Here is a 26,477-nt window from a genome sequence, read left to right on the forward strand (position 1 = left end):
CACGACTTCTTTCTTGCGCTTGTTTTCATTGCTTCGTTTTCACCCAAGTCCTGGATTCCTGCTTCCGTGCTGTGCTCCTGCCTTTCTTGCTGTGTTCCCAGCCAAGGGATGGGGACAGGAGGCGCTGTGCTCTCTGTGGTGGGTGAGCGGAGGCCTGCCATAAGTACTGGAGAGCTCTCGTAGGTACACATCTGCTTTCTGTGGCAAATGGGGCAAACACGCTATGAGAGAGCGCGGGATGAAGTGAGGAGGAGGTAGCAAAAGCGTTTGGGAATGGGACCGCAGTGTGTGATGCTATGCGTGTGTCAGTAAGGTTAAGCCATTCAGACAACCTTAATTCTGGCTGTTCTTAGCTTCTCAGTGCTTTTGACTGAAACTTCAGCATCTTTCTATTAACATGTTCGGTTTCTGAGGATATTTTCTAAATAAAAAAAATTTCTGTTGAGTGGAACAACGTCGGCCTGCATCTTTGGCAGGGTTTTTGAAAGTTGTTCAGATCACGTGGAATTTGTATGACTTGTCTCTGTCCAGTAACTGGTGACGATGATAAGCTGGTGCCCGTTCGGGAGCAATCAGCAGAGGTCAGTGATTTCCGTTTGCTGGTTGGTGTCAGAGCCAGTCCCTGGCAGCTGAGGCAGGTGTGGAGATTTGGTCTGGAGTTCCACAGGTAGGGATTCTTTCTGAGTCAGAGGAGTACAGGTATATTTCTTTTTCTTTCTGTGCTTTGCCCTGCATACCCAGCCGTAGCAACCACCGTACATTTGTACTTGGATCCCTTCCTCCATACACATTTCCCCTCCTGCTTCCTTTTTTTTTTTGTTTGTTTTCATTTCCTTTTCTTTCCATATTCCACGTTCCCCTCTACTTCACGTCTCTCCTTGCCCCTGTACGTTGTGTAGAGGTGCTGCTTTTCTCACCTGCTTGCGCCTTTATGGGGGAAGGACTGAGAACAGAACAACCTGGTTCCTATCCTAGGGGTACCTGGGGATGCCACGGCACTGGGGAGGGTCGGTTGAATGGAAAGGCACTGCCAACTCGTGCAGCCCAGAGGGCAGTGTGTCCAGTGCATACCCCAAAAGTCCAGGTGTCCGGCTGCCAAGCACTAACGGGTTTCTGTTTATGTAGGCAGAACAAGCTGTTTGTTGTTGTGTGCTTTTCTCTGTGTGGGCGGTGGTGGTTTTTTGTTTGTAACTTGACTGTGTTTGCTGTCTTTCTGCAGCGCACCTCCCTGCCATCAGAGCAGTCTCCATTTCAAACTTCAAATCCTTGCTCCAAGGCATGGGAAATGATGAGGTCTCTAGCAAATATAATTTTTAACAGAGGCCAGCGATTGCCATTGAACACATTATTTTTCCATAAACTCAGTGTCAGAAGGGGGTGAGCTGCTTTAACTGAATCTCCCTCCCCAAAATCCTTACCCTGAGGCTTTCTTTCCAGAGCTAGCCTGTTGCCAAAGTGATAAATCTTTGCAATAGGTCGTTGAGCAGGCAGCAACCAAGATAAAGGCAGCCTGTCTCTGCTACCCTACATTTGAGAGCTACCCAGGCTGTGCAAAGTTAAGCAGTGATAAGTAACTCCTCTTAATACGACCTTTCCAGTCAACTGGCCACACATCCAGAGGGTCTTAGAAACTGGGAGATGGAAACCTGCACGTTCCTCTGGAGTATGTCAGCTCTTTTAAAATTATCACAGGGGCTTTATTCAGGTCACATTTTTCCAGCTCTCTGAGGCTGCTGCTGTCTTCACTTACTTCCGAAGTTGCTTTTCTTCCCTTATGTACTTTTATCTCCTTATTTCTCTTTCCTGAGATGCTATCTTGAGCTTTATTTATCGCTTCATGTGCTGGAAGTGTTAAACGATGCAATGTCAGCTTTTCTAATTATTTGGGGGAAGCTGGAGAGCTTGGCTTGCAGGTTACTGGGGCTAACTGTGGCTTATGCCAGCTCCAGGCTGCTTTGGCAAATGGAGACTGAAGATGGAAAAAAACCAGCTCAAATGCGTTCTCTATCGACCCCACTACATATAAAAACTATGCATATAGGGTAGGCTACTAGCTGTGCCTACAGTCATGGTGTAAAATGGTTGTTCATGGAAGGGTAGGTGGGGAGAAGCAGCTCCTCTTATTTTAATGTTTATTAAAATAATAATTCTCTCTAATAATTCTCCTCTTCAACTCAGAGTCCCTGTTGCTTGGATGCTATAGGCTGTGTTTCCTTAGTGACTTGCATTGCTGTCCCCACTAGTGTTGCCTGTAGCTTTTGCCTCTGAGTAAGAAGTGAATGCAAGGAAGATCCTTCAGAAGAGAGAAGGGAGAGTGCCACTTAGAAATATTCGTGTCTTCTACTGAAACATCAGGAGAAATGGAAAACAGCAATACGGTATATTGGAAGGGCAGAAACTCCTGAGGACCAGGGAGTGTAATAAGGCCAGGTAAAAAGTATTTTTGAATTTAAAGGTTGTGCCAGTTGTTTTAGGATGTGGCTACAGTAACCAAGAGTAAATCATTTCTTGCTAAAAAATACCTGAACCTGAAGTCAGAGGAAGAAAGAATTAATTAGAGGATGGTTTAAGTTCCAGTGAACACTGACTGTCTTACCAGTGCAACACATCCATCCTGGGTTTTGCAGAAAGCTGACCTCTAAACATAAATTTTTACTTTTTAATTTTATCTTTCACAACTAGCAGGTCTCTGTCCACTCTCCCTCCCAAAACCTTGCTTCCCAAGAGTTCCAAGGCACGTGCATCCTGCATCAGAAGGAAGCCTTATCTTTTTGCTTGTACTTTTAATGGACTTCTGGATAATGTTGCCTGTCTTATAGCTGTAGGAAAGATCTTTGTGAAAGAAGGGGAGGAGAAGCAGCCCCTACAGTTAGAAGGGTATGTGATGGCATGGCAAGGGGACATGCCCCAGCAGTGAAGACAGCTCATCTGGACACTCTGGAGTGTCAGGATCTTCAAGGCAGCCACCTGGAGCTACGCACACATACGCACGTACACAGGCACTCTCCGTTTCTCCTCCTGCTTTACCAAGCACTCTACCATTTCCTAGTCTTACGTGGATTTGGCTTTTTTTGGCTAGGACCTTAAGATGTTTATGGATTTTAGGTAATTCACCTTCTAGTGAATTAACAGCATTGGAGTTGCCCTGGGTGACAGGACCTATGGAGGAGCATTCAAAAAAATAGGAAGGCACTTGGTAATCATGAAATCCTTGGGAGTTTGGCCTCTCCTGGGCTTCATCCCCATGTCTTGGGACTGTAGAGTTGACAAGAAGCTGAGACAACACACATTTGAAAACTGTCTTCCCTATGGCAGGCAGAGGATACCAGGCTATGCATGGCCTTTGTCCCATTAAGCTTTGTGTGAATTTTTTAGTAAATACATATTCAGGGTTTAAGCAGCTTGTGGTGTCTCGTTAAGGTAAGGCTTTCTTGACTTTTAACTGAAAATGAGAGGAGGGTACTTTTATTTTTCTTGAAGTTGTCTTTCATTAAAGAAGTCTTCATGAAAAACGTCTCCTTGATGTGTTAAATTCCATTTAATTTTCTTGTTTGATTTCTCTAAATGAGAATAAACCAGAAATCTGACCAGCATATCTTGTCTTAGCAAAGGCTCTGAAATGTCCGCCTATTTTGCATGGGTTTTGGTTGGTGGGTTTGGGGGTTTTGCTTTCTCTGTGTGTGTGTGTGTGTGGGGGGGGGTGGTTTCTTGTTTGATTCGTTTTGGAGAAATTTACTAACCTTGATCCCCTTCGTTCTCATGGACCCTGAGGTTCTGAGGATTATTGTCAGTGAAGGAACACTTGAATAGAGAAGTTGTAGCAAGCTTTTGTTAATCTTAAGACTTTTACTGTGAAATTCCTAATGCTATACTGTGATTATACATAAAAGGTGCATTATTATGTTAGGAAGTGGTTTCTTTTTTTGGTGGAATTATTACTATGATGTTGGCTTCGTTTTCTAAGAGTCTAATTTGCAGTAGGTTTTTCATATTGAGGTGAATAACAGTAATTGTACAGCAAGAAAATGTTTGTTATTTGAGAGGTTTGACACAGCTCTGGAGCTGGCATCGCATGTTGAAAAGAATCATCTTCACTTCTGCTTATCAGACCTCGCCTAGAAACCAGTCAACCAGCTGAGCGTTTTACAATTTTTCCTAGCTGAGATTGTGTTGAGTTCCAGTTTTGCTTCTTGTAATGGCTATATTGCATAGAAGAAATACCTTCTATCTCCAAATGAGTCCAACTTTTCGTCTAATTCTTGTCGGTAACTGTCGAAAAACTAGAGGAAGAGATTCCGTAACTTGGTACGGCAAAGTGAGATCGGACACAAGCGTGTGGTTTGTCATTTAATCTGGGAACGAGCATAGCCTTTAAGAAACCTTAGAAAAGCCATTTGGCTGCTGAGCAGAGCTTCTGGACGGCTGGGTAAATTTAATGGCTCAGGAGGGGGAGGAAAGAAGGCAGGGTAAATCAATCTGCACTGAATTCTGTGCTGCTTGCAGGGAAGGTTGCTCGTGATGCCGATGTGCTTCAGTCGGGCTATACCCAAGGAGCATTGCTCAACCGAAGTTGTGGGTTTTTTTATTTTATTTTTTAATTAGCAGGAAGCAGAGGGTTGGAAAGCGAAAGAGTCCCAGAACTGCTGGATCTCTTTCAAAAGAGTGGATGGCAGAGCATGAAGTGCTAACGCATCCTTTTGATGAGAGGACATCGAACAGTGCAGCCTTCCTTACTTGTGTGGAGGGTGCAAGGAGTATAAAGTGTCCTGTGCAGTTTCTGGGGTCTAGGGCCTTCCTACATAGATCCCGCTGGTGTTGCTATCAGAACTCGAGAATTTAATGGTCAGAGAGAGAGAAAGAGACGGTCTCTTAGAACTGAAATCTGCAGCCCCTTTCAGTATGAATAAACCTGTTCTCAACCTTTATTTTAATTACTTTTCCTTTCCCTCTCTTATCCCCAGTTCCCACAAAAGACCCTACACGTATGTTGGTATTTGCGTGCTGTTCTGTCCCAGAGACTGCACCTTTAATACGGACTGAGATTCTTACTGGTCCTGCCACAACAGCAGTTTTTTACTCCTGTGGTGGTTGGTTGGTTGGTTGGTTGGGTTTTGTTTTCATTTTTATTTTATTTTATTTTTTGCTTTAGAGACAAAATTTTACAGAACTGTATTGTTGTCCCTAGGGAAAGAGTGGAGCATTTATCTACTTTGTCTTTTATGTTACGTGTCCGCAGTGCAGGACTTACTATCGGTCAAGGATCTTGAATTTGTCGTCTACGTAGCTCCTCAGCCTTTCTTCATTTAGTCAATGTCTAAAAGTTGGTTTGTGGCCTTGCTAACAGTTTATTGCAGCTCAGTCCCTCACGTTTTCCTCTTTCCTATGCTGCAGCACAAGTGGAGGTGTTGTCTGCTGCACTCAGAGCATCCAGTTTGGATCCTCAGGAAGAGACGATGGCCAGCACTGGCAAGGGAACAGACTCACAGACTGAGCTAACCATCAATGACCAACAAAACTTTAAACCTATACTGGGTGATATCGTGCCTTTAATTGGTGACACTGTTGAGGTAAGATGCGTGCTTTGTGCTCTTTTTTTTTTTTTTCCATTCAGATTTCCAGGGCTCCAGTGATAGAGCTGCATTCTGTATTTGTGCAGTAATTGCAGTCAAATGCTTCCTACTTTGGCTAGCATGATGTTTGGTTTTGTTGGCTTGTATCGAAACACTAGCTACTAAAATAAAATGAGTTGTTTGGGGTATTTTTATTTTTGCTGGGTTTGTGTTTATCCAGATAAATTCTTGAAATTGTTTCCATTAAAATCTTCGTTGTGACTATCATATTTTAAGACGTTTTAATGCTACTGCAGTTTATTACTGTGCGACAGTCTTGCTTAAAACAGAGTCCTGCTTGACAGTAAGTGAATCTACCTACTGCAGTACCCTCCCTTGCTCCCTCTTTTTTTCTGGTGTGCAGGAAGAGGTAGGTTGTTTCCATGATCCTTGGAGAAGTGTTTTATGGTAGTTTACTGGTTTGCATGAGAGAAGTTCAGGACCTGAAATCTAAGATGATGTGTGGATGGTGGAAAGAGAAACTGTATTCTAGCAACTAGTAATGTTTTGAAGGTTTTTTGGGTTGCTTTTGCGCCTCTTTCTTCACCATTCTGCCACTGTCCCCTGCCCTACTGAAGTCTGTGGTGTTTGATACTAGCACTCTTAATTTTCTGTTACCTACAGTGTCAAAAACACTACGTCAAAAACAACTGGTCACTGCAAATTACAATTACATAGAAAGCAATGGTTCCCACATACAATTTCCATTGTCTACAAGTGATTTGTCGAACCATGTTGCGTAAATGGCATTTTCAGATGACATTTTTGATAAGTGTCTGTGAGAAGTCCAGGAGCTGACGTCAGTCCAGTGCAGGCTTTCAGCCCTCTTTAATTAGAGCAGTGTTTCTAGATGACAATTAACGATTCATCTAAGCTGTTGGACCATAGAGCCCAAAAACATTTGGTGAGTGGAGGAATGTAGTGTTTGTTTGGATACTGCTCTGTAGACACAGTCATAATGTAACACTACAAATGTGTTCTTTTTTTAAACAAAAAGCGCGCACACCCCAAATCCTGATGTCCTGCTCGATATGTTTCTTTATCATAGCATCCTTTGTAGTCATTTTTTAAATGTTAACCTGTAAAAGGATAGCGTGAATGAATCCTCTGTCCTTCTGATTTTGGGGAATAATGAGGGTAGTCTTTGTTCAGAGGGACCCGTTCTTATGTTTTATTTCTTTACAGAATAGGATGCTGACAGAAAGCATAAGAACGTGTCACATTTTTGGTACGCATTGTTTTCGCATGCTTCAATTTTGCCCTTTAAAAGGATGCTCTTAATCTGCCAGTTCCTTGTTTGTTTCTGGCACTGAACCAAATGCTCATTTTACAAGTGAAAGGATGTCATAGAGGTGACCTAGAATTTGGGCATCAAGCTGTGATCTGTTGGGCGAGTGGCCTGTTGCCTCTGGCAGTGAAGAGAGCTCTGATTTTCGCAGGTGGTTGAGGTCTTTTTGTTGTTGTTTTGTTTTGATTTTTATTTTGTTTTAGGTCTCAGTGTAGCGAAGAATCGGTAGGGGAACTGAACCGGAAGCTTTAGAAAAATCAGGCTACAGTATTCTATATTTGAAAGCAGCCTTCACAGTTCTGCACACAAAGCAAAATCAAACTGCTTGTCCTCCTACAGCTGTATAGGCTCCTGAGTGAGCTAAAGCTAGATGTTAGAGATTCTCTATTTAAATAGGAAAAAAAAAATGTATAATGAAGAGAACAGATAAGGCTTTGGAACACAGATGTAGCTTGTTCGTTGGGAGTGAGGTTCCTTGTTTTATTTTTTTCTTGACAGCCATTTTGGTTTTCTTTAGGTTGTCTGCTCTCTGTAAGGTTTCAAAGTAGATGAGTGTGGGAGTCCCCTCTTTTTGGTTGAAGGGAGAGGGAGCAAGAGGAGGAGAATAAAGAGATAAGAAACTCGAGTAAAATCAGCCCATCTCTGTCAGGCTCAAGTACCTCCCTCTAAGAAGAGGGTGGGTGCCAGGAGGAGACTGGGGGCGCCAATCTGAACCCCTGAGACTGGCCCCTTCTCTCTGTGTGTCGGCCACCTGCCCTGACTGCCAGGAGGCACCAGCAGTGCTTGTCCTGGTGCTGTGGGCTTGGTGTGCAACCCGTGGCACAGAGCAGGGGTCCTGGGACAGCCACAGAGCTCTGGTTCTGCTGCAGGTAAAGGAAATCTCGGGTAAGGGGCTTGTAAGGCCACTATGCATACTCTGCATCTCGGAGGTGGTCGCTCACCAGTTTGGTATGCAGTAAGTTTAAGACTAAACCCTGCTAAATTCTCATGTCCTGGCTCTCTGCACTGCTCAGTTCAGTGTGTGCACCTAACATGGAAGAAATACAAGCTAAATTGCACTTGCAGGAATAGAGGTACTGCTTAGAGGTAATGCTGAAAATGATCTCTTGTAGATTTCTGAAAAAGAAGCCAAATAGACAAAGGAGTGAAGAGTTGACTGGCAAACTAGAATCCTGTAGAGTTGCTTTTCAGAGCCTCTGGAGGTTCCGCAGTGTGAGTTGTGTGCTGATGGACACATTTCGTTACCGAGTCACTTGCAGATCTCTTCTTCCCGTGGCTCTTTGACACCTTCACGCTGCTGCTTGATAAGCCAGGAGGGAGCCTTGGACTGCAGTGCCACCAATGTGCAATTGCCCCACGGTCCTGCCTGCCCTTTGTCACCTGTAGCTGTACCTCGGTGACTAAAATTGCAACCCAGTGCTTGGATGAAAGCAGGTCGGGGATGAGGAAAAAGCAAGTGTCTGAAGTCAAACCCAGGAAGGCAGATGGTATCCTGGATGCTTTTTTGAAGATGCTTATAGTTCTTGGCTTGAAAATTCTCATTGTCAAACTGAGCCGAACAGCTCGCAGAGTAGGCATGCTTTTGGAGCTTATATTGACCCCTGAGAGCTCACCCTGCAGTGTTTATAGATACTTTGGATCATACCTGGCAAAAAGGTCTTTGTCCTGTTCTACCAGACAGCAGCCTGATCTACTTTTGAAGTATTCATCGCATGCTTCTTGAAATTCACAACCTGATGATGCAAAGTTCATTGCATTTGGAGGACTCCACTGATACAGACAGTGACATCGCATCCCCTCAGCAACACAGCTGATCGTAGCACATCAAACCTTTGCTTCTTGTTCGAGTTCTGAAGCAGACTCGGAGTCTTTGTCCTTATCTTGAAGGCCCAGATGTGTACCCAGGATGCTTGAATGATTGCCAAAAAAACCAATTTGCTTAAAAAAAAAACTGCTGAGGGGTTCGAAGACTGGTGCCAACAGCCATTGTCCACTAGGGCACTGCATTATAAGGTGAAGCTCATCTGTAGAGATGATTATAGAGTAATCACCTCCCAGAAAGGAGCAACAGCATTAGCCTCATCAGTTTCCACTCTTATGTGTAAGAGTGGCTTTATTTTGACCTTTTCCAAGCACAAATGCAAAGCACCAAATCCAACAAAATCCGCTACAGATGTTTTCTCGTTTTCCCTTCAGGGAAGAAGCGATGTGACCCACATGTTATTTACGTTTTCCTTAATGCACTTGCAAAGGTACTCCTCTCCTGTGATTTTCGTTCCTTAAGAACCAAAGTGGAGCAGATCAAGAGGAGTCTTTGTTTGAAATTTAAAGCAGAAAGATTTATCTAATAAGCCTTTTGATTTCAGGCTGCATCAAAATTGTATTTGATATTAACACGTGTATTTCTTTAATCTAAGAAAAAGACCCTGAGGTGAGGGTAGCAATGCCTGATGTTGACGGTTTTATTTTAATGCTTGAATGTATTTTGTGTTTTTGTCTATTTTTAATAGAATATGGATTCCGCACTTCACTATATCCATAATGATTCGGATTTGAGCACCAATAGTAGTTTCAGCCCTGAAGAAGAAAGAAAATCCAAAGTCCAGGTAAATGACAGTGATTTCAGTTTTTCCTACATATGTCAGAGAAGTGGGATTTTTAAATAAATACGGAGATTTCTTTTATGCTGTCAGTCTAAATAAGTAATTTTAAAATACTCAGTGTTTCCAGAGATAATGGCTTAATTTGGCAGTTGCTTCTGTTTTAATTATGTATAAGAGGTGACAGTATTTTTTGATGCAAGAACAACTATTGTAGACTTCCAGGTTCTGGTTTCATTGGATTTAATTTTCTATGGAAGCTATTCTGTAATGGAAATTAGGTTATTCAGGAAACTGTTTTTTTGTTAAATGTTTTGAGTGGAACCACCCTCACCCCATGACAGCTTTTTGAAGAAAAGGTGTGAAAGCGTTTCATTAAACTCAAGCTGTCTCTGTCATTTTTTCTGAAGGAATTTTTGCTGTTCTGTAGTTCAGTATAATGTATGCCACCCCGCACACCGTGACTCTTTGAGTGGGAGCCTCAGTTGCTCTGGCTGCTTCTGTGAGCTGAGGCATTCAGCAGCTGCGTGTCAGGGAAATGCTCTTGGGCAGAGTCAGTGCCTGAGATGAAGTGACAACAGCTGAAGCAAAGATGGTGGTGAAGTCAACACAAAGAGGCTTTCACAAAAGTTTGTTTCAGATGCTTTAATTTCTCAGTGGAGAGAAAGATGGGTCTTCACCAGAGTTCTCTGCCTCTGGAGAAGCCCTTTCCTTTGTGGTGACTATTTAGGGAGGCGATACTGAACACCCTTATATATACTCTGTCCCCTACTTCCTCCCAACCGTAGTGCTTTAATTTGGGTGTCTTCTCTCCTCTCCCCCAAAAGACAAGCTTTTGAGAGGAATAGCAAAACAGTTTTTGAAACACATCTTGTCATTTGCTCTTCTGCTCATTTTATGGATGAGTTAAAATAGGCAATTTGCACAGCCTGTGAGACCGAATGTTTGTGGAAAGGTAAAATGTAGTCTCTTCAATCTCCTGCTTTGCCTAAGTAGACAGTGATCCACCCACCACACATCTGTTATGTTGGTCTGTCTATTTTCTGATAGCCCCCAGACATGTCATCATTTCTTTGGAACTTTTTTGGTGGAACTCTGTACGAAATATAAAACTTCTGCATTCTTATTAAGAGACTTTAGTTAAATAATTCTCTACAGTTGCGGAAAAAATGTTCTTATGATGGTGTTCCCTGGAATTTTAATCAACATTTGAGGTTGTATTGAAAATGATACTAACTCTCTACCCTTTTCTTGCTGCAGGATGTTGTACCTCAGGCCTTGCTGGATCAGTATTTATCAATGACCGATCCGTCTCGCGCACAAACAGTTGATACTGAGATTGCCAAACACTGTGCCTACAGCCTCCCAGGCGTGGCACTTACATTAGGCAGACAGAACTGGCACTGCTTGAAAGATACCTATGAGACTCTGGCTTCTGACATGCAGGTAAGCTCAAGAAGTTCTGAAAAAAGCATAATGTGAACTTTTAGGATCATTTCTCTTGTTTACTGTGTGTTGATTGCTTTGCTTTTTATGTGAAGCTGCCCATTGCTAATGTTAGGTATTCATATAATGAGCTAAAGTTTAACTGGGAGTGTGTGGTGCTCGGGCAGTAAGGAAATGGGGCAGTTTGAGTGCATTTGTGGAGATGGATCTCTGTTGGAAATGTGAGGAAAGGTTTCTGATCTCTTCTGCTTGCTTGGGATCTCACGGCAGTGCTTGTGATTCTCATAGGTCTGAGAATCTGGGCTGTGCTGCTGTGTGTGAGCAGACGTGCCCGTGCAGGCATGTCTGGAGCTCAGTGAGTCAGCCTCACACCAGGATCTGGTGGCCTTTTGATGCTGCATCCAGTTAGTCATAAGGGAATAACATCACTATCACAATGCAGCGTTGCTGGTTTAAAAACAAACGCTGGAAATAGCAGCATTTTCCTTGTTGTCAGGTGGTGAGGAGGTGGCTTTGTGCATTTTACTGTTCTTTCGCAGTTGGTTTCCAGTCTTCCATGCCTTCCTTTTTTGGAGATGCTCTCTTTCTTTGAGGCATTCTCAGACTACTTCACCTCTCTTGAACTCGCTGCTTGCTATGTCAGAGCAGCAATTCTCGGTGATACGTAGTGAGTAATTTTATACGTGGCTATTGCTCATATTTTCCAAACTGTTCTGCAGCCTTTAAAAACAACCAGCTAATAAATTTAAAACATACATAAAAATAAATTACACTGTTTTCAAAACTGTTCAGTTTCGTCGCCACTCTAATCTGAGTTAAGACTGAACCACCAAATCCAGGTAAAAGAATAGTACCATGATAATTGGAAGGTGCTAAAGAAGAGTGTTACTTAGTGGCATAACTAGATGCTTTTAAAAATTCAAACAGTGCCTACTCAATTGAAGTTGAGTGAAAGCTCTACTTACTGGTCCTTGGACTTCTGGGCGCTCTCTGTGGGTGAATCTTTACCTATTAGGGAAGCTAAAAGATGCCAGCTGAAGTATTGTGGGATATATTTTTTGTTCTGTTTTATAAGTTACATGAGTGAAAGAATAGTAGTACGGGACTGATTTAAGCAAAAAGATTTGAGACAAAGAATTTCTAGATATTCAGGTGCAAGAAATGAGACTATCATTTGTCTTGGATTTGTGAGTACTCTACCTCTCTTGAAGTCCAGCAGAGATACTGACCCTCAGGTTAAAATAGAACATTTCAGATGATCCGTTGATGAAAATTTTGTTTATTCATCAATTTATTCACTTATTTATTTCAGTGGAAAGTTCGGCGGACGCTAGCATTTTCTATCCACGAACTTGCCGTCATCCTTGGAGACCAACTTACAGCTGGAGATTTAGTTCCTGTATTCAATGGCTTTTTAAAAGACCTAGATGAAGTCAGGATAGGCGTACTTAAACACTTGCATGACTTTCTGAAGGTACATCTGTGTTCATCTTTGGTCCAATGAAATAATGTATTTTTGCTTCATTTCCTTTTGTGTGCTTGCTGTTTAACATAACACCAGTATAACTCTCGATGGGAATCCAGTCAGGTATCTGTTGAATGCTAGGGTGTATTTAGCATCCGCATGACAAATCTTCTGCGTTCTTTTCTCTGTTTATTCAATGTACAGGTGCCAGCGGACTCTTAAATTTCTTTTTGGTAACTCTAATCTCTGTGCAGCAACTTAACTCTCGAACTTTTCTGTTACTGCCTCATTTTTGGAACTGACATAGATGAATCATAAAACCTTTAAAAATCACTACTTCACCGCTTACCCTTTTTGCTTCCTAGAGTACAAGTAGAGACAAGATCAGATTTTGCTTTCATAATGCCCCATGCAATTTTATTGACTTAAGCATGATAGAGCTTAGCCCAGAAAAGCAACTATTGCTAAAGATTAATTATTTTGAATCATAACAAGTGTTTCATTACTTGTATTTTAAAGCTCTTGCTCCTGGTCGTTCATAAGCTGCATTTCTCTATATAAACTTACGTTTACTGTTACAGCTTCTTCATCTCGACAAAAGACGAGAATATCTTTATCAGCTCCAGGAATTCCTAGTGACTGATAACAGCAGGAACTGGCGTTTCCGTGCAGAGCTGGCTGAGTATGTGGTTTTCTGGGTGCTTGTTTTTATTGTTCTGGGTGTTTACACATTTTACAACCATAAAAACAAATGTCTTAAAGTGACATTCTTCCATTAATTTTATTGGGTTGTCTCTATCCTGCTCCACTTGTTCCCTTTGCTTAAAAATTCTTACTAGTCGTATATCACTTAAAGTGGGAACTTGAATGTCTTTCCTGTCACCATCTGTTGAAAACATTAGCATTCTGTTTAAAAAAAAAAAAAAGCTGCCAAAAAAAGGTCACATTAGATTCCTGTTGAAGTCAATAGAAGTGTTCTAGCATTTTGACTTCAAGTTGCTGAGTTCATGACCAGGATGCAGAGGAGACCAAGATCTTGAGGGGAGTAGAGCAAGCAAGTAGCAGAGTACTGTCCTTGGACTTCGTGTAAGCTGACTTTGGCTTTTTCATGGAACTGGTAGGTGGGATCCTATGGGAGGCATCTCTCTGAAGGGTGAAGTTGTTTAGGAAAGCTGGCAGATTTTTAAGAACAGTATCCTGCAAGTGAAAGAATGGTCCATCTTGGTGCTCAGAAACAAAGCGATTTGGCCAAGCTGGGCTCTTGATAAGAAAGGAACTCATAACTCAGTTTGAAAGCAAAAAGAGATTCACCAGGAGGTGAAGGCAGCAACAGGGTGCAAAGAAGGCATTTAGAAACGTTGCCCAGGCATGTGGCATTATATTAGCAAAGCCAAAGCTCAGCTAGAGCTGAGGCTTGCAAGGGCTGTCGGGCAACGAGAGTTTCTACTGCTATGTGAGCAATGAAAGAATAAAGGGAAGGAAAACAGAGCTGTGGCTGAAGAAGGTGGGTGGTTTAGTGATGGGACACGCAGAGAAGGCCGAGATACTGTGTTCTGTACCTCAGTCTTCACTCAAAAGGTTTCCCAGGCCTTTGCTTAGAGAAAGATTGAGTGGTTTTTAGTGGTCAACTGAGGGGTTGCTTGAAAGAACTCAGCCCACATCCATCCACGTCTAGAGGGGCTGCAACTGAGGGTGCTGACGGAGCTGGCCCATGTCACAGCAGGGCTGTTTGCCATCATCTTGGAAACATTGTGGAGTTTATGGCAGGTCACCAGGAACTTCTTGAGGTTCTGTCCAGCCTGAAGTTTCTTAGGATCCCACAGTTTGCTTTATGAAACGTGAATGTGTTTACAGTGTTTATCACAGTAGTGTTCTCGAGTAGGAATGATGAAATGAGCACATTGTAATGACTAATTACAGGGTATCTTTTGAATTCAATCTTGAACATATAAATGACTATTTTTGCAGTTAAAGATGCTGTTTTCATTATTCTAATATTCCCTGTCTGGTGGTTCTTCCATCTTGCAGGCAGCTCATCTTGCTTCTAGATCTGTACAGTGCCAGAGACATCTATGACTACTTGCGACCTATCGCTTTCAGCCTCTGTGCAGATAAAGTGTCTTCTGTCCGTTGGATTTCTTACAAGCTGGTAAAGTAACCTAAGGAAATTCAGGATTTCAGACTTCTGAGAGTTGGTGGTCAGAAATAAATATATTTTTTTTGTTCCCATTTCTTCTAGGTTAGTGAAATGGTAAAGAAGTTGTACATGGCTTCAACATCAACCTTTGTGGTAGACCTCATGAATGAACTTGTTGAAAAGTTCTGTAGATGCCGCAAATGGTCTGGTCGGCAAACTTTTGTCTTCATCTGCCAGGTGAAATACCTTTGATTTTTTTTATTGGAGGAGGGATTATTTTTAGTACATTAATAATAATAATATGATTATTTTAATGGGAATTATGGGGGGGGATAAGCACCTGGAACTCTTTAAGCTGTCTATTGACAATTTTTTCATGAATGTTTGAGAACTTGTTGCCAAGGAAATGGATTTGATGGCTGCATCCTTAAGTATTGCCCCATAGATGAGCATGCATGCATCTTTAGCTTAGCCTGTCGGCATCAGGTTGTCAGATCCGATACTGAATGTAAAACAAAGTCATTAAAATAATCGCTTAGTTGGGAAGCTGCTTTGTTACTCAGCGTGAAGTGAGATTTTATAATCCGCTTCAGCAGCTGGACACCCTTTTGCATTATCATTCAGAAATCAAGTGCTCGGAGTTGCTTGCACCTCTGTAGCCAGCTAGTGCGGGCTGGTCAAAACCGAAGTATTCTATGCAAAATAAGCAGAAGGAAATGGTGAAATTTAGAGGCTGTAGCAGAGGTGCTGTCTGTGCCCAGCAGCATGGCTGTTGCTTAAATAGGGCAGTTCTTTGAAGCGTTTGGAGAAATGTGAGTGTTGAGCTTATTTAGAGAAGCGTGTTTGGATACAGTGGATGTTTATTGAGACAAACTGTTCTTGCCTTAATATGATACCTAGTTACAACAAAGACAAAATTCATGTTAAAAGATAAGGCAGAAGTCTTTGACTTTTTTTCTCCTGCTTTCAGATGTTAGTGATTTAAAATAAATAAGTTACTAGACTTCATACAAAATAAAATGAGCCTCTAACTAAGCCTGAATTTCCTCAGCCCTAATATGCTTCATCGTTTGTGCTATTAAGTAGTGTACCACGTTTTAAAACTTAGTGAGTACTACATACTGTATTCATGCTAGGAAAGTAACAAGATCTGTCAGCTCTGATTATGTGTTGGGATTTTATCTCCACTGTGCTGAAATCTAATGAAATTGCATCTGTCGTCTTGCCAGACTATCAGTGAAGATGACTGCCTGCCCATGGACCAGTTTGCTGTGCATCTGTTGCCACACTTGCTACACTTGGCATCTGACCGGGTTCCAAATGTTCGAGTCCTGCTTGCAAAAACATTAAAGCAAACGCTTTTAGAGAAAGGTTAGTGGTCAGAAATAGTTGCAGTGGGCTGACTGCTTATCTTTTTGTCGCTTCACTTCCCTATGCTCAGCTGGGAAAGAAGAAGCAGCGTGAGATGTGGGTCACGCTAGCTTTTACAGTCTGTTTGGTGTGGGGTGCTGCCTTGGCTGAGAGAAAACCATAAACCTTGTTGTGTTATCAGAGCCACTGTTCTGTAACGCTGGAAAGTGAGAGTTCATGCTCATTTGCCAGCCTTTTTTTTTTGTTCTTGCACTGTTTTTCCTGAATGAGCTAGGTTGTAGGGGCGATCAGGGTACAGAAAGTATGTGTGAACTATGAAGCGTCTAATAAGGATAAAGAAGAAAAATCCTTCCATACAAATGTAGCATCTGTTCTTTTGCTGGGGTAGAAGAGATGGCTGCTGTTTGTTTTAAATTTTATGGTAGCAGTGAGAAGAAAGTTTCTCTGGAGTGCCTTCAGTTGCAGACTGCTTAGGAGAGGATCCTCAATGCATAGCAGATGCCAGAAGAGTCAGCAGTGCTCAGATTCCAAAGCACTGCAATGGAAAATAGCATTAGAAATATTGTGCCATTTTGTAAACCAGCTATGTTTACACTTGAAATACTTTATTTCTGGTCACTTTCTTCCTCAAAAACATACACTGTCTCGAGGACTGCCATTGCTAGCACAGAAAACTTTTGGAAACATGGCAATGGTATGAACTAAAATGCAAAATGTTTAAAATACTGCACAGTGCAAAGGATGCCTACCCAGTGAGAACTGGGCTATCGCTAGCTGTCATGTGTGTGCTGGAGGCTCTGAGTAAGCGTATGCAGACAGTTACCGTGGATCAGCTGATGTGCAGTGATTTGTTATCCTCCGTTAACTGTGCCAAGGCTGTCACCGTTCTTGCTGTTACCATGTAGTATTGGTGTTTTGGTTGTTCTCATTATTTTTGTGTTCCCCTCCTGGATCATACAACTCCATTCTGTTTTGCCACTGTGCAAGCTTGTAGTGCAGGTACTCCCTGCCTCAAAGATGTGTGCGTGACGAGGGGTGGTGGATAGATGATGTAAAAATAAATTCAGAAGTTTTGGGACCTCAGATCTGACTTGCCCTTCCTATGAACTGCTTGTAATTGGGTGGCTTTCATGCAACTTGTGCGGTTCATGAAAACCGTCAGATATTGGGACTTCCTCTGCTTTTATTTTATACTATATGTATATATTTTATTTTATGTTATCTTTATTTTATTGTTTGATAATTATTTGGCAAGCCCACCAGTGAGATGGAATGGCATGGCCATGGGTTTGTGATACCTTCCCTCCATCACAAATACAAGCACGCTCTTCTCAAGTCCCTTGTGCTTTCTGTTTTCTTGTGTTTTTTTTCCCTTTGGTCATGTCACTCTTTTATTGATAGACTGTAGAAATCTTGTACTTCTACTGGTGCTTCAAGAGCAATTATGCTTTGAAATACGGAATGATTATGTTGTTCTTTTTAAGTGAATTTGTAGGTATATTCAGAAGCGTGATGTTCTGATCTGACTATACGTGTGCACCGATAGTCTCATGAGATCTTGAACCTTCATGATAACATGCTGAGGTTTGCACTGAAGTATCTGCTGTCTCTTCCTCCTATAAGTCTTGTGCATTTTCTCTTACAGAATATTTTCTAAATTCTGCCAACTCTCATCAAGAGGCCGTGGAGCAAACAATTATGGCGCTTCAGATGGATGACGACAGTGATGTCAAGTATTTTGCAAGCATACACCCTGCCAGTACCAAAATTGCAGATGATGCTATGAGCACTGCTTCATCAACGTATTAAAAAGTTCCTGAATGTTGCTATAATTAAAAAAAAATTTTGAAACAAACTATCCTCGTGCTTCTAGAATGGTTGATATAGGACAACCTCTTTGGAAGGAGAGTTTTCTTGCCAGACTTAACAGGTGGATGTTATCTAAACCTGATACCAGGGATTTTAAGTCAAGAAAAAGTAAACATAATTATGTCAGCTTGACTTTAGAAAAACACTGCTCAGAGGATTATTTTTGCCACCGAAGCCTTAAATCTTCTGTCTTCCTGAACAAATGAAACTTGAATTGGCAGATCATTTTCATTGTAGAAGGGATGTGATTTCCAGACACCTGCATTGTTTCTCCTGAGGAGTTAACTTAGCAAGTATTTTCTATAGCAACTGATAGCTGAAATGGCTGGAAAGGCAAATTTATACCAGGATGTAAGACCTCCAGTATTAGCGCTAAAAGTTTTTATCGTTCAAGGACTTGATCTGTGTGCAGCTGGGCACACCCTTAAGTGGGAATAGCTTTGATGTGTGTAAATGGGGAAAGTAGAAATTTGGATTTCTCTTAAGGGCTCAGTGCTAACACTAAACTAGAATTTGATTTTAATCCTTAAATGCAGCATATTGCTGTACCCATTAGCAGAAAACTTTGCTGAGTACCTGTGTCCTAATTATTTTCATGCTGGTCATGACCTAAAGGAAATTTATTAGCACATATACTTTAAGTCAGGTATTTTTAACTTGATCATGATCAGCTCTGAGGTGCAACGTTTTTCTTCATTTACTGTACATATCTGTGAGCCTCCTTGGAGTGCTGCAGTCTTTAATCATGTTGTTTAAAGCTGTTGTGATACAAGTTGTTCTCTACTTGTCCAAATAAAATTTATTAATAAGATTGAAATCAATCTTGTGACCTTTTTAAGACATTAAAAGAATAAATTTGAAATTCGTGTCCTTTTTTTCTTCTGGTACTCTACACGTTGATGACTGTGGTGGGGAAAAGGGATTGCATGACGCTTGTGAAGGGATCTGTAGTTTGAGATGGCATGGATGCACTTTGGTGTGTAATTGAGGTTTTGCTAGATTCAAGAGTCCCCGTTTCTCTTGGGAACCTGCCGCTCCAGTGTGAAATGGCACCTCTGGATTGCTGAAGCGAATCCAAACCTCCACCTCAATCTGGACTTACAGGAAACTGTAAGCCCCAGCTGCCCTTAATCTGTGTTCAGTCCTTTGACTGCTTTTCTTTCCTCTCGTTTAAAATGACTGATGCAGTACCTACTTCTGTGTCTTCCAGGGGCAACGTCCTTACATCACCTTCCCTCCAGCCTGTGGAACCTGAAGTGCGAGAGGCTTATTTTCCTGAGGAGGTAGAAACGGCTATGGCAGCTTATCTGTGATGTGCTGTAGCAGAACACTTCCATTTATTAGTTGGGTGACTGATACCCTGACAGTTCAGCCTCAGGCAGGTTTCTCCTCCCCCCCCCCCACCTCTGTTTTCTTGGAAAAACAAATTCTTCTGCAGTTTCTTCTCTAGTAAATAGGAAGATGTTATTTATTCCCCAAAGACCCGCTGTTTTACTCCTGAGTATGGCCGTGGAAGTGGTTGAGATAGAGTCATCTCTGTCTGCCTTGAGTCCTGTTGGGTTTGTGATGGTTTGGGTTGGTTGGTTTGGGATGTTATTTTTATTTTTTTTTTATTTTTTTATTTTTATTTTTATTTTTTCCTTGTCCCCTTTGTCAAAATCAGCTCAAAATTTGAAAATGCAACCCTGCATCCTGTTAGAAAGCTTCTGTAGCGCAGGTAAATATTCTAGGCAGATTTTCTTTTCCTCAAGTTCTCCAATAGTTGTTCAGAAATGGTGCAAATCGCTGGACTGTGCTGGGAGTAACTAGTCCTCTCCCAGGCCACATGATTCCCATTTTAGAAATACGCAGTGGAGTCCCATCAGCTTCCCCATTTTGTTCGGGGGACATAAATCCCTTCCTGTTTTTCCTCAGTGTAAAGGCAATTGAGTTGTTGCTGGGTCGTGGATGTTTTTTAAGGTGAATGGGATCAGCTGTTTGGTCAGATGAGAGTATGCTTCACGTAATCCTGTAATTGTGAGTGGAGCCTAATATTTACAGGAGGAGTATTGGGACTTTAGGTGAAATCCTAGCGTTTGGAGTTAGGAAGCACGTCCCAACCTAGTTCTGCTGCTGTACTAATGCAGTGTTCCGCTAACCCAGTAAAACGAAGCATTGTAGCTGATGCTTTTAGATAGTTTCTGTTATTTAGAGTTAAGATACCTTCAATTTGAAACAGTAAGATTGGTCTTGCAGATGCTTTATTTCTGTTCTGTATTTCCTCAGTGCTGATGGAGGCCTGTGAATTAGAGGGGCATTCTGAGGTTTTTCCTGAGGCAAAGCCCCGTGTTTTCAGCTGCAGTGTGCCTTAACTCCCCTGACTTGTAGCAAACAAAGATCATCCGCAGGGAGAAAGAGAAAAAGCTGTCCTCCTCCTTCTCCTGTCACCCTACGTGTCATCTATCCGTCTGCTTTTCTGCTTCGTTTGGTGATTCCCAGGAAGTGAAGGGGAAGGGAAGACTTGCCTTATTCTCAGAGCTGCCGCAGAGCATTCAATCTGCAGCCTGGGGGCTGTGGTCTCTTTGCTTAACTCTGACATGGAGTTTTCTCATGCGAGCAATGCTAGAAATGTCAGCATTGCGAGCTTGAACTTCAAATGTCCCTGAGGGGATGGGGCTTGGGGAAATGTATCTCTCACTTCTGAGTGGTGAAAAGGAGCTGCTTTTTTTCTGTGCGGGGCAGCGTCTGGGAACGCTGCCAGAGATGCTGTTACACTCCCTCTTATGCGTGCTTCTCCTCAAGAAAGGCTCGAGCTGCGTGTCTAAATTTGTTCCTTTGCTGGTCAGTATGTCTTGAGCAGAAAGTGGGGTAGCTCCGAGGTTGTCATTTGTTGGCCCGTGGTTTCCCAATAGCAGTATCATAGTTCTGTCACTGCCTTCACGGTACAATACCAAGTTAGTCTTTCATGAACAATTCTCATTGTTTTCCATTTAACGTCTTGGTTCACTCATCTTGGAGTATTTTTCCTGGGAAATATTTTTTTTTTCCTCTATGTCCTGGTTGCAGCAGTGTCTGTGTTTCTCCCACGCGCCGTTTTTCACAGTGGGGTCCCTGTCCTCTGTTGTGTCCTCCCCAGAGACTTGTAAGGATTTGAAGGGGCGTTTCGTCACCACGATTTCTTGCAGATTTCACACCAATAAAATCAGTAAATGCGTGGAACCATCTAGAGGGGGGTTTGCTTTTAACCTAGTCACAACTGATGCTTGCAAATATTTTTTATTTTATTTTTTTTTTTTTTTATATTTTGAATGTCCTCAGTGGCTTTTGCACAAATTCTTGGCCCCTGGGTAAGATCCTGCTTTCGTGAGGACTGTAGAGCAGCCGGCTGATTTCAGCCCCGCTGAAATAAATGTTAGTGTGGGTTTGGCAGCCTCAGTGAGAGACGAGGCAACACTCCGGTGCAGGTGTAGGTCTGGTGGTGATGGTTTTTGCAGCAGGTCAATTTGATCGTGCTCCCTTGGTTATTTGTTACCCGCGTGGTGCAGCTGGCCCCTTCCGTCTGCAGTCCGTCAGAGGTCGGGCACAGGGGTGGCTGATCCCAAAGGGGCAGGGCGGGAGGGAAGAGGGAAGTCCGGGCCATGGCTCAGGACAGGTGTTTTGGTTGGGGCTGTTCCTGCCAGCAAGGCTTCCTTTTGTTCTTCTCCTTCGCCGGGGAAAGCTTTGTGTAACGCTCGTGCCCCAGACTGATTTCAGCCTGGGAACCTCTGTCTTGTTAGGATGAGGAGAGGAGTCTGAGACTGGCAGGTGGGTAAAAACAGAAGCCGTTGTCCACGTTTTCTCACATCAGTTCTCTAATACTGATGGGAGACGCTTTTCTTCCTGTCTATGCTGGCATTCAGGCAACACAGAAAACAGATTTAAAGTGATTAACCTGTTCTTCGGAAGCAGAGTTAGGCTGTACTACCAATAGACCACCTTAAATACATAAGACCATGACAGGAAAGCTCATTTAATGTGCGTGATGTCAACTCCTCCCTTCCCTTTCCTCTCCTAGTGCTTTCAGGCTCTGCCGTTTAGTTTTACTACGCAGGATTTAGATGAGAAAACCAAGAGCTCAGGGTAATGGAAGTGCTTCAGGGTTCAGCTGCGGTGGAGGCTGTGCTACGCCTGGCTGATTATATCCACTGTGAGGTAGCAAAGATAAGTAAACAGATTTGGAAACATCTTACAGCTCTGCGATCGTAACCAGCCTGCTTTGAATACTGAGACCTATTTCTGCCGAGATGGAGTGATGTGGCTGTGTGTACGGTATTTTAGAAGGCTTAGCTGCAGGTGGTTCTGAATCCCAGTTGTGAAAAGTGAAGGGGCCGAGCGTGTTTTTCAGTGTTTTGTTACCAAGAGCAGAGGAGATGCATTGTTTGAACATCAAAAGAAACCTCAGTTGTTTTCCATCATTCCAGGTTTTCTGTATAAGAATGAACCCGGGTAAATTTGGTTTCATTAAGATGATGACAAAAGCTCAAGTGAGAGTTGGGTCATTTCTTGTCACTGATCATTTATTTTGCAGTGGTTTCTTTTGGTCTCTTGACAAAGGGGTTTGGTTTGGGTTATTTTTTTTGGCCACCTGCCGGATTTTTGTGCCTGACAACGTGGGGGGGTCTCGTAAGCAGTGTGGATTTCCTACCTGTACCTACCTCTCGGCTTCACACCCTGATAAAACGGACAGTGGCTCCCAGTAGCGGGGTGAGGCTCTGCGTAAGGGAGAGAGCAGCAGGAGCTCGTCGGGACTCCCGGGCCCATGCCTGGTGTGCCAGCAGCTGGAGGGGGATGCAGCTGTACTTCCCAAATCACCTGCAGCGCGGTGGCTGAGCAAGGCAGAGCTGCTGGCTCCCTTCCCTCCCAGGGGCGGCTTTCAGCTGGGGCAAGGGAAGCAGCGCTGGGGTTTCTCTCCTCTCCCGAGAGTCCAGCAGAGGAGAGGGGTTGGGGAGGGGAAGGCTCCTGCCCGCGAGCCCCTGGTCGCAGTGGGTCCCTCCCTCTCCAGCAGCCTATTTGTGCGCCTGCTTTTGAGGCCAGAGCAGCCCCTACACGGTGGGGGTGCTGTGGAGGAGCAGGGACGAGAGTATGGCCCAGACAGGCGAGCACAAGGGTGGATGTGGAGCACTGCTCACTGGTCTTTGTCTCTCTTAATAAAAAAAAAAAAAAACAAAAACACAGCACCCTGCCTAACTGTTCAGGCAAGTAACAGGCCACTTCTCGCTGCTGTTTTTTAGAGTAAAAAGACTTTATTGGGAGAAAATCTATGCGGTATGCAAAAAACATCTGGAGCTGACTCATTGTATGAGTTCAGTAGGTTATAAAAGCTGTCACATTTCCAATTCCAATGCAAGTAACCTGCTGCTGGCAAAAAAAAAAAAAAAAAAAATTGGTTTGTATCCTGATTGATTTGGGTAGCACAGTCCCAGTGACTTGTTTGTATAGTGTTTCTTGCTCATTTTGGGTTTCTGAATTACTGATTTGACAAAAAAAATCTACTCCGGGCTTGTGTTGAAGAGCACCTTAAAAGCAGGTATGGGTATGTAGTTGGTCCCTGTGCCCCCATCTTTGCTGAAATACTGCTCTGTGGAAACACTTGGCCTCACAAGAGGAAAGCAGCCAGGCCATACCAAACTGTTGCAGGAGTTTCATTAAGTCAGTCCAGAATACCAGAACTATTGGGGTGCACGTTTGATTTAAATTTTTTTTCTGGTTTTCATTAAAGGTAGGTCTGATTATTTTGTCCTAAGGTTCTGACAGAGGTTGTGCTGCTGCAGTCAGCACATGCAAGATATTCTCTGTCTTACTGTGTCAATTTAAATTTGTTTAAAATAATTTAAGTCAGTAATTCAAGAATTGAGTAGGACTACGTGAAGGTAGCCTGCTGTGCCGTTTGCTTATGTGAGCTGGCGGCATTGCTGGTGCTGTGGGAGGTGCTCTTCAGAGCACGGCAGCCTGGGTTTCCTGGTAAGAAGGCACCTGGGAGCCTCAAAAAAGCCACCTGAGCACCTTCAGCTCCTCACGCGCTTTTCATTAGACAAATACTTGGAGAGAATTTGAAAGAAAATTTTTCAAGAAACACGTTTCAGCTGTTTGGAAACTAAACTTCTGCTCACAGCTGCTGTGTGACTGCAGAAGCACCAATTCCACCTCCGTGTCAGATCTGCATGGTGAAGGCGGCAGGAGCAAGCACGCCTGGGCATGTGCTGGAAGTAATGACGTGAGTAAAATAGGATAGACCTCTAATAATCTTTAATTTCATCAAATTGAACTTGATTTTCAGCTTAGTTGTGGGAATCGTCTATGAAATTTAATTGTGGACAACGTTCTTTTGGAGGAGCACCAAATTCATTTTTGTATCAAGTGCAGGGAGCTATCCAGGAAGAGTAACTCTTGTTTGCTTTAGAAAAATATACTACACGTTATGAAGTAGATAAACTAGAAACTACTTTCAAATGGCTGTTGAATTTATTTGCTTGATAAATACAATCCTAACAAAATAAAAGTTAACCAATATTAAGAGATTTTTCTGAAGAACATTAGAAAAATCCATGACAATTCAATAGGAATTAGTGTGAAATAAACAAACAAAAAAAAAAAGTTTAAATATTGCCAGCAAATATAAAATGTATGTAACGAAGGCAAGGGAGAATGCTTTAGTTTACATTTGTCATCTGACCACATTTTTCTGTGTTTATAAACTTTTTTCCCCAAATTTTAAAAAAATACTATGCCGTTTTCTATAACATATCAAAGCATTATTTGTACAAAATCAAATCATGGCCAATGATTCACAACAGTGCAATAGATACAGAATATAACCACATCCAACAGGTGCTGAAAATAAATATCCAGATTAAAAAATACGACAGGCTCTCTGCACCCTGTGGAGCTTGCTGTCTATCTTTAACGTGACGGACAAGTCTCATGAGCATCTGGAACATTTAACGGCCCTTAAGCGCCGGCTGGCTGGAGGCTTTAGAGGGGTGGAGGCAGTAAAACAGCCAAACCAAAAGCAAGTCTCAGGGTGGCGGGGTTTAAACAACAAGAAGAGGCTCTCGCTGGACCCTCGGTGCCTTCAGCTGGTGTCATTCTCCAGGCTCGTTCAGCAAGCACAAGCGATTTGCGTTTGCGCAGCTGGAAATAGGTATTGCTTGGTCGGGCAGATCTCCCCGTTACTGCCTAAAGCATCCGTCAGTGGCTCGCTCAGAGGGACCGAGACACGAAATGGGTTAAAAGAAGGCTGTTGGCTATAGGGCAGCAGCAGGAACACGGCCTATCCTACACGGGTATGATGAGGGCTGGTTTATAAACGAGCAAATGGGATAACTACACTGCTAAAAGAGGTGAGCGGCTCTTGATGAACGTTTCATCATACAGAGACATAAATAACATCTGTAAAGTTTTACATTTATTCAGTACATCTTAAAACAAAAAAGAACTTTAAGGGCATGTTAGGTAAACGTGATACCCCACAGTCTCCCAACTTTTCAGCCAACCCAGAATAAATTTAAAGCTCCCGTGTATATAATCTGCATCAGAAAGGTATCAAAGGCACAAGCAAGAAGTGACTAGGTTAATAAGCAGAAATAATGGTGAATGAGAATGAGCAGATTCACAAGGCAAATAATTAATAAGTGTGGGTGGGTTTTTGTTCATTTACTGTAAAAGAGATCTCCAGTTCTGCTCTGATGAATGTAAATAATGGTTTTGGTTTAAAATAAAACTGTTACTGAATTATTTTAAATCACCTGAAGGAAACCAGTCTTGAAATAATCTGATACTAACTGGAAAACTCTTCTGGACTTTCTAAACTCACCTGAGTCTGATGAGTAGAAGCCACAAGTGCTGGAGACAAAAGTCTCCAGGGCTTAAAAGAAGTTTCTTTACATAATGTACACAGCCAGCAATAATTTGTGCAGTTTGACTCAAATTACAGTAATTTGCACAGTTCAGTTGATTTTATGAACATCCAAGGAGCTTGATCAAATCGGAGTTTCTTTTCTGTCTTTACTTGGTGATGGCTTGACTTGCTGCTCCTTGCTTGCTTTTGGCTGCTCTTTGGCTGCTTTTGTCTCCAGGACACTGTCTCTTGGCTGCTGAGAAACACCCCCGCGTTTTTCCGCTTCTTCTTCTTCCTGCACCTGCTGTTCTGATTTCGCTCGCTGCAGCAGTCGAAGCTGCACGCGCAGTTCGATGATGGCCTCTCGCTCCTCGTGAATTGCTTGGTTCAGGTGATTGTTCTTTATCTTTTCAGGAAGGAAAACAAACGTCAGAGCTCCTTAAACAGAACTGCTGTAGCCTGGGGAGGCCAGTAAGCATTGCACAACGAAGCTTTGAGGCTAACCCAGACAGCAACGTGGCCTCGCACGCAACAGTGAGTTAAAAACAGAGCGCGTGGGTTTCGTGCCTAGGCATGACCGACGCAAAACAATCTGTCTGCACACTGCAGGCACCTCTGCACAGCAAGTAACCACTGAGAAGGAGAATACCCGTCAATGCTAGGCTTCAAGTCTTACCTCCAACTCCTCATTCTGCCTCTGCAAATCTTCTAGGATGACCTGCAGTTCCTCCTCATCTTCGCTCTCACTCTCGCTCTCAGAAGAATATTCCTCTGTTTCACTTCGGCCGTGCTGCTGGCGACTGAAAGAGCAATGACACACTCAGACTGAAATGCCTT

The 26,477-nt window shown here is 42.8% G+C and overlaps 2 protein-coding genes across 11 annotated transcripts in view; one reads left to right on the top strand and one right to left on the bottom strand.

The window, feature by feature from the left end:
• Positions 1–18,641, top strand: part of PPP4R1 (protein phosphatase 4 regulatory subunit 1) — a 63,451-nt gene extending 44,810 nt beyond the window's left edge. For all 9 annotated transcript variants that reach the window (XM_035564177.2, XM_035564178.2, XM_050708863.1 and 6 more), the window contains 9 exons: positions 5,392–5,567; positions 9,408–9,503; positions 10,758–10,943; positions 12,256–12,417; positions 12,990–13,090; positions 14,437–14,557; positions 14,648–14,782; positions 15,775–15,916; positions 17,562–18,641. In XM_035564177.2, coding sequence (XP_035420070.1) covers positions 5,392–5,567; positions 9,408–9,503; positions 10,758–10,943; positions 12,256–12,417; positions 12,990–13,090; positions 14,437–14,557; positions 14,648–14,782; positions 15,775–15,916; positions 17,562–17,725 — 1,283 coding nt within the window. In that variant the 3' untranslated portion in view covers positions 17,726–18,641. The remainder of the gene's footprint in view (positions 1–5,391; positions 5,568–9,407; positions 9,504–10,757; positions 10,944–12,255; positions 12,418–12,989; positions 13,091–14,436; positions 14,558–14,647; positions 14,783–15,774; positions 15,917–17,561) is intronic.
• A 5,602-nt stretch (positions 18,642–24,243) lies between these two features.
• RALBP1 (ralA binding protein 1) overlaps positions 24,244–26,477 on the bottom strand; it is a 34,793-nt gene continuing 32,559 nt past the window's right edge. For both annotated transcript variants that reach the window (XM_035564188.2, XM_035564187.2), the window contains exons 9-10: positions 26,317–26,440; positions 24,244–26,046 (exon numbers count right to left, since the gene is read on the bottom strand). In XM_035564188.2, coding sequence (XP_035420081.1) covers positions 25,783–26,046; positions 26,317–26,440 — 388 coding nt within the window. In that variant the 3' untranslated portion in view covers positions 24,244–25,782. The remainder of the gene's footprint in view (positions 26,047–26,316; positions 26,441–26,477) is intronic.

This window comes from Cygnus atratus, chromosome 2, assembly GCF_013377495.2.
Source record: "Cygnus atratus isolate AKBS03 ecotype Queensland, Australia chromosome 2, CAtr_DNAZoo_HiC_assembly, whole genome shotgun sequence".
NCBI lineage: Eukaryota > Metazoa > Chordata > Aves > Anseriformes > Anatidae > Cygnus > Cygnus atratus.